Genomic DNA, 18,894 nt, shown 5'->3' with positions numbered 1-18,894 from the left:
GTCATGTCATGCATTTATGTTGGTACTTTGTCAGCTTATTTCTCTGTCCTTTGTTCTGTATCAGGGTGTCGTCATCCTTGTCATTAAATACTAAAACTGACATCGAGGAGTGCATTTCTTCAAACACAAAAAAATATATACAAAAAATAAACATAATTTAGTACATCGTTTGCAAAAAAAAAAGTCTACAAAGTTTCATGTACAAATCGTATGCACATTTATTTATTCGTTTTTTTTTCACGATTTGAATACAGTTATGTTATAATAAAATATAATTAGAATAATAATAATGTTTTATATGTATGTATCACCTTATATTTGAATAATTTCTTAAATGTATGTAGCGAACTACAAATTGTTACTTCTTTGTCAAAGTTATTCCATAGTGTTGCCCCAACACTTTAAGTGCCGAAAACGTGTTTAGGCGTCTTTCCTAGCCATGCTCAAGTTGCCTAGGATGCCGTAACTCGTCTTTGATATCAATATTTCAAAAATCTGTGATCGGAATCATATTTCCCCTCTGCAGCCTTCACACACAGTTCTGAGCTCCTCTCAATCCTCTAGCGGTTCAAGAGCGCCATCTGGTGGCCGATCGGCAGAAGCGCCAAACAGGAAGTCATGTGGATGAAGTGGTGATCACCCATATTACTTCCGGGCACTCGCTATAGGTCCCGGGACTCGAGCTCGTCACAATACATAGTGATCTGTTGCCAATAACTCGATAAACAACATGATTTGGACGTATATACTATTATACAACCTGGAAATGGACCGGGTATTTCGACATCCCATAATGGAAAACTGTCTACCCCACGCTGATCGCCCAACGGCCTGCGGAGACTGGGGTGAGTTTTAGCGTGTAGTATTACCGTGTTCGACACTAACTGCTATGATGAACATTTGACCCACATTAGATGAATGGTATAACGTTGCCCACGGAATTATAAACGATCCCCCGCCCATCCGGTCATCATCAGATGATACGTAGAAACTTCTAGAAGCACGTCCATTTGAAATTTTTCATCTGGCACCGATCGCTACCAAACTGTATTTGATCATCAATATAATGCATTTGGGGCTATAAATCACGTTCTGGAGAAAGCTGCAGAAAGAGATGAAAACATACTTATACTTTAGATCATATTTTAGTATGAATATGTGAATGAAAAAGTTTAACGTTCATACACCCTGAACAATACATATAGGACATTGAATGGGCCCTAATAATGGCAATCTAGCAATAGAATTAAAAAAGTTATAGCCCTGCAAAGAAGGGGAACTTCTCCATAGACAAATAGAGCTGGCAACGGATGGTATATCATGAATTTAACCTTAGGCAATCAAAGTGTTAACAGATATACATCGACTTTTTATATTTGTCCTTGCCTTTGCGATATTGAATACACAAGTTCCCCTAAGTCTATAGGCCTACTGGCTTTCTCTAGTTTGGAACAACTCCTGAATGCAACTTGGAAGTGAGTGCTTATGTGCTTTGTACATTATTATTGCAGTGCTAAGATCGATAAGATCTTCCAATTTTAAGGTATTTGATTTAATAAAGAGTGCGTTTGTTGGTTCATATAGTAATCAGCTTGATTCACAATTCTTATGGCTTTCTTCTGCATTATGAACATTTGGTTAATGTTTGTTTTATATGTGTTTCCCCATACCTCCACACAGTACGTTATGTATGGAGTTGTCAACATGGATGAAACAATAGAGCTCATCACTTATTTCTGATTTGCTCCTTGAGCTGTTCCAGAGGTCCTGGCGAGTGGGTTCACAGGGAGGCTTATTCTGGGTTTATATTGTGATTTCACTTGTCTTTATTTATTTGTCTTTGTATGCATCGATCTCTCACTCTTTAGTTCTGTTATCTGTTGCTATTTGATTGGATTGATTAATTGGTTGATTGAATCATTCATTCATCCATTGATTGTAATTTCTATTAGTGTCATTCAAAATTTAATTAAATTCCATTTCACACAAACAAAACATTCTGCTACCTCCCCCAAAGCTTTACAAAGTGCCTTTCCTAAAACATACTTTCATGATCATTCTAAACAAAAGAAATGAGAAGAAATAGATAACATCTTACTGAAATAATGGGCCTCATACCATGAAGCGATATAAGAACAGATTTCGTTCTTAACTAGCATTTCCTCTTACTTTGTTCTTACCTGGGATTCAGCAAAGTTCTCTTATTGTTGCTTTTTTCTCAGGCAAGAACAAATGATAAGAGTGGTCGAGAGCACTCTTACCGAAATAAGAAACTCTTACCCAAAATAAAAATAAAATAAAAAAAGCATACCATTGGTTAATTGCCCCCAAATACGACTTTAAAAATACAGAACTTTTCAATAATAATAATTATTATTATTATAACTTATTGCGTGCGTTCTATCTGAAATGGATTATATATTGCTGTTAGAACAGTTATGCTCTGGCCGCCCAGGGCATTGATTGATTGAAGATTTTATTAACAGATTGCAGAATGGGTACAATACAGTAGGGCTCAATACACATAATTGTTAAGGGGATGCAGACCAGAGAAAGACTTTCGTCTTGTTTACATCAGGGTCCCCCATTTTCAATTCATAATGACATTTATGATATACACAACATACAGATATACAGATATATAGCATGATATTTATGACATGACATACAGATATGCAGTACTGTATACGTAGCATAGAACGCATATTTAGAGATCGTCTATATCAGTGGTTCCCAAACTTCGGTTTTATGCGGACCACTAGATTGTTATCAAGAACATTTGCGGACCACCTCGTATGCAAACAGTAAAACATAAATAAATAAACTGACTTAAACCCAGTAATACACGAGACCCTCTTCTTGGACCAAGTAAGGTTTCGTCGATAATCCAATGTACAGTTACCCCCACCCCGCCGACCCATCCCCCCCACCCCACCCACCCAACCAACCACCTCCATTGTACAGTTCCCCCCCCCACGCCCCACCCCACCTACCCAACCCCCCCCCCACCTCCTCCAATGTACAGTTTCTTCGTCAAATGTATATACTCACTTTTTTTTTAACTCTTTTTGTATCACAAACAGTACTGTATTTGTAAATCTGGTATGTCATAAATGTATAGATGTAGCAGTACTGTCTATCTGTATGTCATGTGTGTCATATATGTTATAATGAATTGAAAATGGGGGATCCTGATGTAAACAAAACGAAAGTCTTTCTCTGGTCTGCATCCCCTTAACAATTGTGTGTATTGAGCTGTACTGTATTGTACCCATTCTGCAATCTGTTAATACAATTTTCAATCAATCAATCAATCAAGATCCGCATCTCGGGCACTGCATTCAGTTCTCAGAATGGATTCGATATATATGCGGAGATATTCAGACTCTAGATCTATTTGCAGAGCCAGATGAGATGAGGCAACCTGTGTGATTGGCTCTTGACAACGCACAGTCGTTCAGTATTGACAAAGCCTACAGTACTTTTCTGGAACGATTCATTTTGCACGTACTGTATACAGTACGTGTGTATGTGCGCACTGCGGGAGGTGGCCAGAAGCGCGCAACTAGCCAACTACTATTATATTACTACTATATTAATAGTCTATTCCACTATATAGCTATAGGTGCTATATGATGACAATACATTTGATTCCTATCTCATTTTGATCCATCGCAAAGCCAGTGTCGGCGCCATGGGGGGGCATTCGCGGGCCATGCCCCCCCCAGATGGGGCACTGTGCCCCTCCAACTGGCATGGTCAATTATTATAAAAAAATAAAATAATTAAACATAAATTTTTTTTATTATAGTAAAAGTCAGATGTTTTCCTTTATAAATAGGCTATTTAGCCTATTATTAAACGAAATTAAACAAAAAAAGTCTTAAAGGAAGTGTATGTTTGATCTCACGCCACGGCTCACGCACGCGTTATTATTGGTCACGTTGAGTTGACGGGTAGGGCGTGACTGCATTTGAATTGATTATGATATGGGTAGGGCGTGACTTGAGTGAGGTCAGTGAGCGCGAAAGTCAAAGATAGAGTCAGACTCAGGTAAAATATAATAATCACTTCTTGGAGACGGACATACAAATAAAATGTATATACGAAAATGGTTGGCTGGGGCAGGCGCACCTAAGGCTTCTTCACGGCAATACCGGCAAGGAGATTTCGACACTTGTCAACACAGACCAGCTACGAAGGAACAGGTACTACTTCTCGGCTCTCGTGGATGTTGTCGGGTTTCTGGTTGAAAACCAGTTGCCTTTACGTGGAAACCTAGATGCTTTTGGTGACATGTCTGAGGGGGGAAGTGGTCTTTTCCTGTCCTTATTGGACTACACAATTAAAAAGGACCCAGAATTGGCTGACATAGTGAAAACTATCCCTCGAAACGCTACATACACTTGTCATGACATGCAAAATGAACTTATAAGTACACTTAGCAGTGTGGTGACTGAGGCTATAGTGGAAGAAGTAGGCGACTCGCATTACACATTAAAAGTGGACGGAACACGCGATCCCACGGGATGTGAAAATATATCTGTTGTCATTCGTTTTGTAGACCAGTCATTTGAAGTGACAGAGCGCCTGGTAACCATAGTGACAGCTGACGCAGGTGATGCACGGACATTGACAGACACAGTCTTAGCTGAGCTAAAGAATGCTGGTTTGGACTCGTCAAAGATTCTCAGCCAGGTGTATAATAATACGAAAACGAAATACGTGATCTTTCACTTTGTGTGTGTGCGCAAGACGCAAGTGTGTTTGTGACGTGAGAGAGAGAGAGAGAGAGAGAGAGAGATAGAGAGAGAGAGAGAGAGAGAGAGAGAGAGAGACTGTCTTATCTCTTATGCCTGCAGTGCGCTCATGTTTTGAAATGCGTGTTGGTTTGCGGGAAATGCGTTTTCTGAAGCGTATATTTTATGCCCCCCCAAAATTACCATATTCCCCCCTGATAAATTCGTTCTGACGCCGACACTGCGCAAAGCGCTCCAGCGCTTGAATACGGCCGGGGGATCCGCTCATATACAATGCAGACCCACGGCCAGGGGCGTAGCTGGGGGGGGGGTAGCTTAGGATGATTCCAAGGGCCCAGCACTGAGGGGGGCCCAAAAAAAAAATTTTTTTTTTTTTTTTTTTACTAGACATCACTCAGGTGTATTATTGATGCTCTCATTGATACTATGTTTGTTTCTGAAGTGTGTGTGTGTGTGTGTGTGGGTGTGTGTGTGTGTGTGTGTGTGTGTGTGTGAGGTTTGGTCCGCTTCCCACCCACACGCTCCGTTCCTTTAAGGTACTTTGTTGATTAATTGCATTCCCCGCCACACGCTCCGTTCCTGTAAGGTGCCGTGTTGATTGGTGCTCTCCCCATCACACGCTTCTGGAGCAATGATCAATTTCATCCCGCAGCTGTCACAGCTTGTCATCAGCGCCCTGTGGCTTTATATACCCTGATCCCCCTAATATCGATGTTGGATCGTTTTGAATCTACTCCTGCATTTGCCTGTCTTCCCCGTCGCTGTTCCCTGTCTGTTGCTCCCCAGGACTTTCGTGAAGTAATCCCTGTGGAGAACCTGATTCCCCGTTCGAAGCTGCGCCTCGTTATCTGCCCGCTTTCCGCGTTGCGCTCTGGTGAGTTTTTGGAAACAGTTCTTTTTGGATCACCAGTTTTTTGTGTGTTTTTGAAACACCGAAGAGATCCCGTTTTGTTTATACTGTTCTCACCTATTTTTTGTGTTGGATATACACTTTGGATTACCGTATTGTTTTTTTCTCTGGACTCTGCTAACTGTGTGTGTTACACCGAAGATCAAGTCACTTGGATATTTATTTGGATCAGTCACCTCTCTGTTTCTGCTGTGCGCTGGGCTAACTCAGATTTCTCTCTCTCTCCGTTTCCACCTGGAGTGAAAGCTGGGAGGATCTGCAGAGCGGCTTCAGACGTCACAAGCTAATTCCTCACCACCACCTACTGGGAGAATCTGCAGAGCCGCAACAATCTTCACTTGCCTGATTCCCCGTTTGTTCTGTTGCTCAACTTAATTCAATCTTGTGACTCTGAGAATAAATACGCCCTTGCTTTGGCTAACTCTGAAACAACTCTCTCTGTGCCGTTGCGCTTGAGGTCGGATACAAACCCTAACATTGTGTGTGTGTGTGTGTGTGTGTGTGTGTGTGTGTGTGTGTGTGTGTGTGTGTGTGTGTGTGTGTGTGTGTGAGATATATAGAGAGAGAGGGGGGGCTTTGGTAGACTATTGCATTGGTCCATTCATTGAAGATGAACGCAATGTGACATCCTTTACTAGGCTCACCCACCAACAGTGCAGGTGCTGAACTGCTGATCCGAATGTATAGGTAAAAACCATATTATGCGTTTTCATCAATAAAAAACGCGCGCTCGCATTCACTGGGGGCCTACAAATACATTCTTTCATGGGGCCCAGAATCTGGAGCTACACCCCTGCCCACGGCTCTCGTATTATAATGAGCCCGCGAGGCGTGTCTCTGTATGCAAATGACTTGCGCGAGAACGTGCATCCAGTTTAGAATGAGTGGGATTCACCATTCAAAAAACCTGGGTAAGAACAGATTTGGACTTTAAGAACGGCTTGATGAATGTGGCGTGGCTTTTCTTATTGTTCTCTTAACAGACAGGTAAGCAAGAATATAAGAAAAATAATAAGAGAGTATTGTTGAATGAGGCCCATTGTTTATATTATCATAGAACCTGCTGGAGTGTAGCCTGCATTGACAGTCATGTTTTACGATATATTCATCTCACCTTCTCCTGATATCTTCATGTTTTACAAGAGTCTATATATTCATCACCTTCTCCTGATATCTTCATGTTTTACAACAGTGTATATATTCATCTCACCTTCTGCTGATATCTTCGGCCACGTATCCTTCAGGATGTTCAGGGTGTGTGTGTGTGTGTGTGTGTGTGTGTGTGACACTGGTGGCAGCAGGTCGCAGCTGAATGCTGGAGCGCACCATTCTTAACACCTGAGCAAACACCCGTCGTAACTGCCGCCGTTAACGTAGTAATGTGCAACATGTACTTGTGGAGATTGTTCTGGACTATGTGTCTGGTCTCGGCGATCAAAGTTGCCTACAAGCGAGCGCTCCAAAGTGGGAGAATCTATCAACAACAATGGATTCCCCATGACCCGACGCCAATCCACCTGTCGGGCCTGGAGCTGCCGCCCCACACGGACTTCTCTGACGCGGCCCAGCCCTTGGATGAGCAGCGGTGGTCTGAATTTCAAGCTCGCGAGAGAGCCTTCAGGAAAAGCCTAGATTCGGAACACCGTGACGAGAAACACCACTACGTTTCATCGGGAGACCCTGGAGTTTGGATCCGACTATTTACCCTCCTGAACGGAGTATTTTTCAGGAATGGAGCTTTTACAGCGGTAAATCACTGGGGACGCCCACTCGGATACCCTCTTCTGAAATACGTCGCTCGGGTTCTGAAAAAGTTCCCGGTGAAAGAATCACTTCCAGACGCACTAACACCCGCACTAGTCACCACTTGGATTGAATCACAATTGCGATTTATCCGAGAGACAGTGCAGCCGTCATTAACATCAGCGGGAGGCGACCAACGGAGGAGGAAGGTGAGCCGAAACAAGCTGTCCTACCTCTGGCAACACAAACGGTCTAAAGCCATTCAGATTGTGTTAAACAACAGTGAATATCCCAGCCCCCCTCCGTGCCCCAGTAACTGCGAGCAAGTGCAGTCTTATTATCAGCAGAAATGTCAGGGAGAAATGCGCATTGACGACCCTCTCCCGTTACCACCATGGCATCACACACTACCCCCCACGGAGCCAGTCTGTTCCCCAAACACCGCGCATTTTACGCAGGAGGAGGTGGAGACAGTGCTGCGCGCTCTCCCTAACAATAAATCGAGTGGCATGGACGGTGTCACTTATGAGTCACTCAAAGCCACGCAGCCAGGTATCCTAACATCAATCTTTAATGCCTGCCTGGAGAACAAAAGAGTGCCTGAGTCATGGAAGGGTGCTCTCGTCCACAGAATTCCCAAAAAGGACAATATCCCGGACAACCCATCAACCTGGAGAGACATTTCACTTCTTCCTACCATCTACAAGGTATTTATGAAATGTATCCTTGACCGCATCTTGCCCTGGCTCGTGGATGAAAACATACTGTCTCCCAAACAAAAGGCCTATATCAACAGGCAGGGCATGAATGAGCATGTGTTCTGTCTCAAAACAGGCATTGATGATTTCAAACACGAGTCCAGTAAATTTTATTCAGTGTTTCTGGATTTCCGTGATGCTTTTGGAACCCTAGCACACAATATCATGCTGACAGCCCTTGAGGAAATACATCTACCCCAGGTTTTCATTGACATTGTTAGGGATGTTTACTCTGGTTCATACATACAGGTGATTTGTGGCAAACAGCTCACAGACCCAATCCCACTCCAAGTAGGTATAAAGACAGGCTGTCCATGGAGTGCAGTCAACTTTGTACTCGCTATCAACTCATGGTTAAAATGGCTTTGTAGTTGCGCTCCCCCTAATGTAATTTCCCCTAACCCCGTCCAGGGGTATGCAGATGATGTAATAATAGCCTCCAGACAGGAGGATGTCATAAACACCATGCTCTCCAGAACCGACTCCTTCCTAGAGTGGTCTGGATTAGAGGTCAAATATGCAAAATGTGCTGTATTCTATGAGAGGCGGAGCGGGGGAAACCGCTGGTACCGAGCAAAATCAGATATAATTCCCACATTTACAGTTGATAACAAGCCACTGAGAGTATATGCACGTCATGAAACATATACCTATCTGGGTCATAAATTTAATGTGGCAGGTGAATGGGAACAACAAGTGAGTGAAATTATCTCTGATTACACAACCAGATTAGATTTAATTGATTCATCGCCCCTGCCACTCATCATGAAGCTTGAAGCAGTCAGACAAATAGCCCTGGTCAAAGTTCAGCACCTATTCTCAAATGTACATATTCCTCGCAAATTTCTCTGTGAGATGAACAATAAAACCGTACAGATGGTGAGACAATGGACTGGACTGAACACTCACTCAACACGGGACATCATATTCCATACCATGCGGAGGGGCGGCCTGGGTGTTCCCAACTTTGAATGGACGTACATTGCCACGAGACTCAGTCATCTTCTCAACATGCTGAACAGTGACGACCAGCACGTCAGAGAGCAGGCCAGAGCCTCTCTGTTCCTAGACCTGCAGAGACGCAAGGTCCCCCTGGCGTGTGGGTCTGATCCAAACTTCCTGGGTTACAAGAAGAAAGCTAGTGGAAAGCTGGACAGCCGCGCCCCCGGATTCGGGGTGTGGTCTGACTGGCCAGACCTGAATGACCTATGCGGCTGGTCCAACGTGGCCCTGGAGTGGGTGGGGCCGGACTCAGACGCTGTTAACGTTTCTGAGGAGATCATCTCTGACCCTACCATCTCTGTGAAGGCCACCATTGACATCTGTGGAACGTGGCATGAACTGCCACTTACCAATGCCCGTGGCCATCTCATGTCGGCACAACAACAACGCCAACGTCAACACTGGACTGAGCTTAAACTGCAAGGGAAGCTTGCTTGTCTCCCTGCCGCTGACCACTCTGTCTCGCACGCAGTTTTTAAAAATGTAGCTATTGATGAGAGCATCATCATTTTTACTTTAAAAGCTAGGCTACAGGTTTTACCATCAATGCTCAACCTTTCCATCTGGTTCCCTGGCAGTCATAGCCCACACTGCATACACCATGGTCACGAACAGACAACAGAAACCATGTCTCACATACTCAATGGCTGTCATGCATACAAAGGGCTCTACATTTGTAGGCATGATAGGATTGTGAACCTGATTGCAGACAGTGTCAGTTCCACACTCGGGTCACCTGCAACATATAAGCTGTATAAACACACCAGTGTGAAGCCATATATGCTCAATCTGTGTAGGGACAATTCACTGTTCTCTGACATTTCAGCAAACACCCCCGATGTTGTTATTGTTAATGAGAATAACAGAGAGGTTCTCATCCTGGAAGTTGGTTGCACGTTTGACTACAGTCTAGAGGAAGCATTTACAACCAAAATGTTAAAATATCAATTGTTAGACCATACCATTTCACAACTCGGCTACAACTGTAAACTTTTAGTCTTCATATTTGGAAGCCTGGGTCATGTCCATAAGTTGGGTGTTAGAGGCCTTCAGTTGGCCGGTCTTCCGAAGAGAAGAGCCAAACAATTAGCTAAATATTGCTCAGTGTCAGCAATTATTGGCAGCCGGGCAATTTGGAGAAGACGCTGCTATCTGTACCCATGAGCTGTGTGTTGATTGTCAGGTTCATCATCCGTGTGAGTCTGTAACTTTGATTGCCACTGTGGCACGATTGTATCCGAATAATCCCACAATGTACAAGCGCACTGTTAATATTTGTGTCCCTTAAACCTTGTTTTTATGTGGACATAAATAAAATATTCTAAATGTGTGTGTGTGTGTGTGTGTGTGTGTGTGTGTGTGTGTGTGTGTGTGTGTGTGTGTGTGTGTGTGTGTGTGTGTGTGTGTGTGTGTGTGTGTGAGATATATAGAGAGAGAGGGGGGGCTTTGGTAGACTATTGCATTGGTCCATTCATTGAAGATGAACGCAATGTGACATCCTTTACTAGGCTCACCCACCAACAGTGCAGGTGCTGAACTGCTGATCCGAATGTATAGGTAAAAACCATATTATGCGTTTTCATCAATAAAAAACGCGCGCTCGCATTCACTGGGGGCCTACAAATACATTCTTTCATGGGGCCCAGAATCTGGAGCTACACCCCTGCCCACGGCTCTCGTATTATAATGAGCCCGCGAGGCGTGTCTCTGTATGCAAATGACTTGCGCGAGAACGTGCATCCAGTTTAGAATGAGTGGGATTCACCATTCAAAAAACCTGGGTAAGAACAGATTTGGACTTTAAGAACGGCTTGATGAATGTGGCGTGGCTTTTCTTATTGTTCTCTTAACAGACAGGTAAGCAAGAATATAAGAAAAATAATAAGAGAGTATTGTTGAATGAGGCCCATTGTTTATATTATCATAGAACCTGCTGGAGTGTAGCCTGCATTGACAGTCATGTTTTACGATATATTCATCTCACCTTCTCCTGATATCTTCATGTTTTACAAGAGTCTATATATTCATCACCTTCTCCTGATATCTTCATGTTTTACAACAGTGTATATATTCATCTCACATTCTGCTGATATCTTCGGCCACGTATCCTTCAGGATGTTCTTCAGTTCGTCTCTCAGCTCAGAAACAGCATCACTCACATTCCTGAAGTCACGTAGAGGCTGGACAGCGATACTGGGTAAGTCTGGAGATACACTGGGACTGGAGAAGGACTGGAAACCCTGGATAGAGAAATTATATTAAACAAAGAGAGACAGACACTGTAACAGTACTGTATATCTGTATGTCATGTATACAGAACCTCATCCTTCACTCTGTCATCTTTCTCTCCCATTACAGAAGCCGAGACCCTGACACTGGTAACGTCGAACAGTCCGACTACATGCCACCTGGACCGGCTACCCTCCCCACTCCTCCAGACCATAGCACCAGACATCCTCCCATTCCTAACTGCAACCATCAACTCCTCACTCAACTCGGGGGTGGTCCCCACCTCCCTAAAACAAGCCAGAGTCACGCCCCTCATAAAAAAACCATCCCTGAACCCTACCGTCATAGGCAACTACCGTCCTGTCTCTCTTCTCTCCTTCCTTTCTAAAACACTTGAACGTGCTGTATCCAACCAACTTACTGCGTATCTCTTACAGAATGACCTCCTAGACCCTAATCCAGGGGTCTCAAACTCAATTTACCTGGGGGCCGCTGGAGGTAGAGTCTGGGTGAGGCTGGGCCGCATCAAATATTCCACAAAAAAAGGGTTTCAAGTATTCAAAAAAAAGTACAACTGATCCAATCTTCTCAATCTTTAGCAATAACATTTCAGAACATGAACAGTTCTTCAGAACATGAACGGTTCTTCAGGCTTCTCAGTGGTGTCAGTGGACTCATCCACAGCTATGGAAATGCACTGTACATTTTATTTTATTCTATCACAAAGCTGTTTATAAAAAAAATAGGTAAAAACCATATTATGCGTTTTCATCAATAAATAAATGCCCCACATTTTTTAATAGATTGGGGGCCCACAAATTGATTCTTTAGTGGGGCCCAGAATCTCCAGCTACGCCCCTGGCTGGGACTTTTTCCCCGTCCATTCACCTTTGAATTGCAGTCGACTTTTCTTTTACTGACCATCTTTGAAAATGCCATATTTTTCTGCTGGCTGCCTGCTGGCGAAAATAGGATAATAGCTACATTTATCTCACAGAGATAAAACTGGGAGTGAGTTTACTGTATATGCGCTTTCAACTCTGCTCCGATTTGAACTGAAAGAGAAAGACGACATGCAGTCCGTGAAGACCCGCCCTACTCCCCTACTCTGCCTCTGATTCGCAGACTGTGGCTGAGGGGGAAAAACGCTGACGGGACGCGCATGTGATTGGACCAGACCCGTACACACAGACAGACATATGTGGCAGTGCAGGCGGACAGCGCGCAGCACTGCTCGCAGAGGAGAGATAGCGAGGATGCATTTGCTTCCACTTTACTTGATATCATATCACTCCAGAATCACGTTTCAACCAAGTCACTAACATAACGTTGCTGTCATGAGCCTGCGCTATGGTAGCCTACAAGTGATCAAATAAATAAAACTTCCAACTCTCGCGCAACGACTCGGCAAACAGTAGTGCACGGGCCGCATTAACACTACACTTTGATGTCCAGTAGGGGGCCGCAAAATATCATCCCGCGGGCCGCAATTGGCCCGCGGGCCGCGAGTTTGAGACCCCTGCCCTAATCAGTCAGGCTTCAGGACTGGTCACTCCACAGAGACAGCCCTCATTGCGGTCACAGAGGCACTTCACTTAGCAAAAGCGAAAGGCCTCTCCTCTGTCCTGATTCTCCTAGATCTATCTGCAGCCTTCGACACAGTCAACCACCAGATCCTCCTCGCGGCCCTCGCAGGAATGGGAGTGGCTGGCTCTGCGCTGACATGGCTGTCATCATACCTCAATGACCGCTCCTACCAAGTGTCATGGAGAGGGACCCTGTCGGCCACCCGCCCCCTGCGGACGGGTGTCCCCCAGGGCTCGGTTTTAGGACCCCTTCTCTTCTCCCTCTACACTAAATCACTGGGTAACATTATCACGTCTCATGGCTTCTCCTACCATTGTTATGCCGACGATACTCAACTCTTCCTCTCCTTCCCTCCCTCAGATATCCACGTCTCTGAGCGGATCTCGGCCTGTCTGTCCGACATCTCCGCCTGGATGACGACCAACCACCTCAAACTGAACCTAAGCAAAACAGAATTGCTCCACCTGCCGGCCAAATCCTCCCCCCTGACCGACCTTTCCATCACAGTCGAGAATGCAGCTGTGACCGCGTCCCCGACCGCCAAGAACCTTGGTGTTGTCCTCGACGACCAGTTGAATTTCTCTGCTCACATCGCAGCGACAACCAGAACCTGCCGATTCCTCCTGAGCAACGTCAGAAGGATCCGCCCCTTCCTGACAAAAGAAGCCACCCAACTCCTCGTCCAATCAACAGTCATCCCCCGCCTCGACTACTGCAACGCACTGCTCGCTGGCCTCCCGGCCACTGCCACTACGCCTCTTCAACTCATTCAGAACGCAGCGGCCCGCCTGATCTCAAACCTACCGAAGTCGGCCCATGTCACCCCACTTCTTAGGGACCTGCACTGGCTCCCCATTGCTGCACGAATCCGCTTCAAGGCCCTCGACTTGGCATACCGTGCAGCAAAGGGAACCGTTCCCGCCTACCTCCGGTCAATGGTCTCTAACTACACACCCTCAAGACCCCTACGCTCTGTATCTTCTGGCCGCCTCAGACCTACTCCTATCCAAGCTCCGGGAGGGTCATCAAAGAGAAGTCGCCTATTCTCAGTCCTTGCCCCACAATGGTGGAATGAACTACCCACCCCAGTTAGGACAGCCGAAACACGTCCAATCTTTCGCCGTCGCTCTTCTAAAGACGCACTTCTTCAACCATTATCTGAAAAAAAAAAAAAAAAAAATCGAACCCTAACTAACCGTACTGTCATGCACTTGTCCTAATAAACTAACCTACACTGTTGTGAAGGATCAGATTAAACCGAATATATATATTTATTTATGGATATATATTGAATAGTATTTGTATATCGTTTGATATCCCTTGTATATTCCTTGTACATATACACGGAATATCCCTTTAGTCTACTATAGCCCATAATAGTTCATTCTCTTATTGGACAAGGACCTTGCGCCAGGAGACAAGCCCCTTGGAGCCAAGTTCAATGGTACCGACGAAACATGTCCCTACTAGCCCCGGCTCTGCGCAGGAATACGGCTACCGAAAAGAGAGTGGCACTATTTGTTCACCGTGCATATAAATATGGCGCAAGTAAATGTAGAAGACCTCTTTACCCTTAGTCCTTTACCCTTCTACCCAACTAAGTAACAGAACGTGAAGCCTCACCCCACGATACCGCGTGCGGTGTAGTATGGCCTGTTTGGCCTTAGAATAGCATTGAGACCTCGTGCGAATTAATAGCTGAATTGTCAGAGTTTGGCACCGTATTTCTATTAAGTAATAATAGTCTATTATGTATGGTGCATCGTGCGGCTAGAGTTCTAAAGTGAGCAGCATCCCCATCGCTTCCTCGTGTTATCTAGAGTCTTAGCCAGGTTGGGCAGACCACACGTGGTGCTTTCATCCGAGGAGTTCTAGGCGAGGACCGAGTGGACCTGTACATTGGATTACCTACCCGACGACTGCTGAGCCCTATGCGGCATGGAATATATATTTGCTTTGGTACTTTGATTTGTGGAGCGGATAATCGCCAACACCGGTGAGTGTTGGATTGACCCCGAAAGGAGTCAAGGTGAGACGGCGCTCAGACCAGACTGAGGTCGCCTCGCTTCTTCTTCATTGTGGACCTACAGCTACAGCTACAGCCTACAAGAGAGCCAAGGTGTATTCATCTGTGGATCAAGATTCTACTGCACTGTCTTCTGTACTTGAAGTCTCCCTAGACATCGTTGACCAGACGGGATACTGCCGACGGCTCTCCTACCCCCCCTACCGGCTTACAACTGGGAGGACCCCTACAGTATATCCAGCTATAATCATTAAGTGTGCCATCGTTATAATTCCCTAAGAGCCAGGTTGTATACTTGCTTCCTGCGTAACCAGAGATTGGACATTCAGTGTTGATTTGCCTACGAGTACTCATTTGCCTTACAAGTGCATTCAAATCATAAATGTAATAGTAACTATTATATGTACCTTTTGCTATATATTAAATATTTGATTATTACCTTTGTGTGGACCCGATTTCATTGTGGGAAAGTGTTCATCATATTTAGATATCGTGTACTGTATGGCCAGTAGTTAAAGTACATAAAGCGGTAGTGGTTTAATGATACCATACTTATCAATACAGTCAGGGAATTGTACCCCTCAGTTACAATTGGTCCTTCGAGCCGGAGGGTAATTAGTGTAATATTAATATAGTGGTATTAATATTGAAATGGCCTATGATGAACACTCCACGAAACGGTCCTCCTAAAGTAGAACGCCCGCAGCGTAGACGACAGCCACCTCAGTACTTAGAGGATTACGCTGCCAGTATACTACCTAGCCTTCTACAAACGGTAAACGCGGTAAAAGTAGAAAGTAAAATTATGTCCGACCCTATCAACCAGGATACCCCGACCACAGAGGCCCTAGTGGGTTCTAATGTAACTGACCAAGCTCACGGTGGGGACCAGGAGGGAACTGACACGACTTTACCCCCCGCCAAGACCGAAGAAGTAGTCCCCCAAGAGCTCCGGGAGGAAGACAACCCTCCAGAGATGGAACCCTGCACGGAACAAGATGAGGAGAGCGCCGAGGAGATAGAGCTCCAGGACTCCCCGCAGGGGAACGCATCCCCGACCGGTACTGCCAGGAGCGGATCACCTCAACCAACGTCTTCCCCCAGCGAGGCAGAGAGGATGCTGGCACAGGCGTTCCTCGCCACCCTGACAGCCTCTACCGAACGCGATCGACTTCAGGGTGAACGCGATCGACTCCAAGCACAGACGCTTAGCGAGCGCGAACATTCTACCATTGAAAGAGAACGCCACCAAGCGCAGCAACCGAGCGAAGAAGAGCGCGTACGTCTGGAGCTGAGACGCCTTCAGACGGAAGAGAATATGGTAAGAGACCACGCCGAAGCCCAGCGCGCCGCCGCCGAAGCCCAGCGCGCCGCTGCCGGTGCCCAAAGAGAAGCAGAGCGCGACATCGCTCTCATCCAGCGCGAAGCCGAGCGCGACAGACTACAAGCGCAGCTAATGGAGCAGCTGATCACCAGGGCAACACCCCCTCCCTCCACAAGGGGTTCCAGGGCCTCGTCAAGACACGGGTCAAGGGCACCCTCCCCTAACCGATTAAGCGACCCTGAGCCCGACCACCAGAGAGAGCCTACACCCCCCTCCGAACTCCTTCCCCGACCGGTCCAAGTGAGACCCAGCTACAAGGAAGGAACGGCGGACACCGCGGAGAGGCTAAATAGACGACTACAGGATCTAGAAGACCTGGCAGAGGAAGAAGAGGGAGAAGAGGAGAGTCAAGCCCGACAGCAGCACATTACTCCACAGGACCAGGAGGTCCAGTACAGCCCAGGCTATACCCCCATGGCTCTGCGCTACAGACCCCCGACTCGATTCACGGGTGAGCACGACGCACGACCAGTCCCGAGGAATAGCACCTGGACCAGCGGGCCATGGTACCCTGCCGGTACTAGCCCACCGAGAGGCGTAAGAGGAGACTCGCCCAGGAGGCCTCTCTTCCAACGCTCACCGATGTGCCAGCCATCCACGGCGTCATACATTGGCACACCGACGTTTCCAGACTTCACCCATGAGAACCGAGCACAGTACACGGAGCTACGGATGTGCTTAGAGACAATGATGGTGGATGTAGCTGATGAACGCCACAAGTATGCCATCCTATTGAAGCACCTGAAAGTGCCCAGAGCGCACAACATATCGCTGGCCTATGCCACCTCTACTACCCCATACACCGCGGCTCTAGCAGCACTAGACCAAAGATATGGACGTATATGGGATTACGTAATACAAGAGATAAGGCATATTGACCGCCTACCCCCAGCAACAGACAATCGCTCACTAGACGACCTGTCTATCAAAGTACAATCCCTGGTAGGGATGCTGGGGGCGCAACGAGAAAAGGGTATGCACGAACTATACGCAAACTCGAACGTCGAGAGGATTTTAGAGAAGCTGCCGCCCGCCCGACAGGAGCGCTTCAGGCGGCAAAGAGACCACCGTGATCCTAACGGTCCCGAGCCATCCCTCCTAGACCTAGCCGACTTCCTGGCGAGAGAAGTCAGCAGCCTACGGCTGGATACGTTCGTGCGGAGCACACCCAGCTCCAGAGAGGGACCTAGGAGAGCAAACGATGGCCGAAGATCGGTGACTGTCATGCACCAATCAGAATCAGTACCGAGCAGCAAGAACCACAGTACCCCCTCGATGAAAGAGAAGTGGAAGATGGTGTGCCCGTACTGCGAGAAGTAACACTGGTTGTCACAATGTGACCAGTTCAAGAAGATGACCGCTAAAGAAGTGAGTCACTGGATAAAGTCCAACAGGCGCTGTTACCGATGTGCGCGCAGTCACATGGCAGCCGAGTGCCGCCTCAAGAAGAGGTGTAGTCGGTGTGACGGAGCCCACCTAGATGTCCTACACGACAGTAACAGAAGAAAGCCTGCACCATCCAGCAGCACAAAGGCAAGTGTTATGTACATTGACCCCGCTAGCAGCAGCGGCGCCCAGGTGCTCTTAAAGGTGGTCCGCGTAACACTGAGTTACCAAGATAAGGTCATGGACACTTACGCCGTCCTTGACGACGGGTCAGAGAAGACCCTTCTCCTCGCGTCCGCTGCGGCCCAGCTGGGGCTGCGGGGGAGCGAGAACCAGATGACGATTCGGACAATAAGAAGAGATCTAAAGACGATAAAGGGCGAGAATGTCTCCTTCACTATCGCAGCCAGCGGGCAGCCCGAGAGATGGTATAAGATTACTAATGCTTTCACCAGCAAAGAAATAGGACTATCGCAGTACACCTACCCCATCGCCAAGCTGATGGATAAATATGTGCACCTGCGTCAACTCCCTATCCCGCTCATAGACGGTGCCACCCCGACCCTGCTGATAGGCTCCGACCATGCAGACCTCATAGTCCCGATAGACCGGGTCCATACAGGACCCAGAGGTTGCCCTGCAGCAGTCGAGACCCGCCTAGGATGGACATTACAAGGCCCCCTCGCCAAGTCTCTTAACCGAACAGCAGCCACTAGCTGCCTCCACTCCAGAGCGACAGAAGAAGACACCACACTCCTGCAGCATGTCGAGAGGCTATGGACACTAGAGACAATGCCCTTTAAGAACGAAAAGAAAGACATTCGTTCTAAGGAAGATATTTACGCTATAGCCCTCCTCGAGCAAGGGACAAAGAGAGTCACAGTCAACGGAGTGATGAGATACGCAACTCCACTCCTGAGGCGAGAGGGAATGCCCACCTTTCACGCCACAAAAGAGGCGACGGAGCGGTATCTATTGAACACAGAGCGGCGCCTAGCCAAAGACCCCGCTCAAGAGATTGTGTACCGCGCTGAGATTAACAAACTAATCACAGCGGGACACATAAAGAAAATTGACATTAAAGAGGCCGATCAGACGACCAAATCATG

The 18,894-nt window shown here is 46.6% G+C and overlaps 1 protein-coding gene across 1 annotated transcript in view; it reads right to left on the bottom strand.

Moving 5' to 3' along the window:
* LOC311226363 (E3 ubiquitin-protein ligase TRIM47-like) overlaps window positions 1–18,894 on the bottom strand; it is a gene marked incomplete at its 3' end in the record, with an annotated part of 98,286 nt that overhangs the window by 25,043 nt on the left and 54,349 nt on the right. The window contains exon 12 of the mRNA XM_084311792.1: window positions 11,254–11,413. Within this exon, the coding sequence (XP_084167918.1) occupies window positions 11,254–11,413 (160 nt within the window). The remainder of the gene's footprint in view (window positions 1–11,253; window positions 11,414–18,894) is intronic.

This window comes from Notolepis coatsorum (assembly GCF_963971535.1).
Source record: "Notolepis coatsorum genome assembly, chromosome: 1".
Classification (NCBI taxonomy): domain Eukaryota; kingdom Metazoa; phylum Chordata; class Actinopteri; order Aulopiformes; family Paralepididae; genus Notolepis; species Notolepis coatsorum.
The sequence above is the reverse complement of the archived record's forward strand: the minus strand, read 5'-3'. Positions and strand labels throughout refer to the sequence as shown.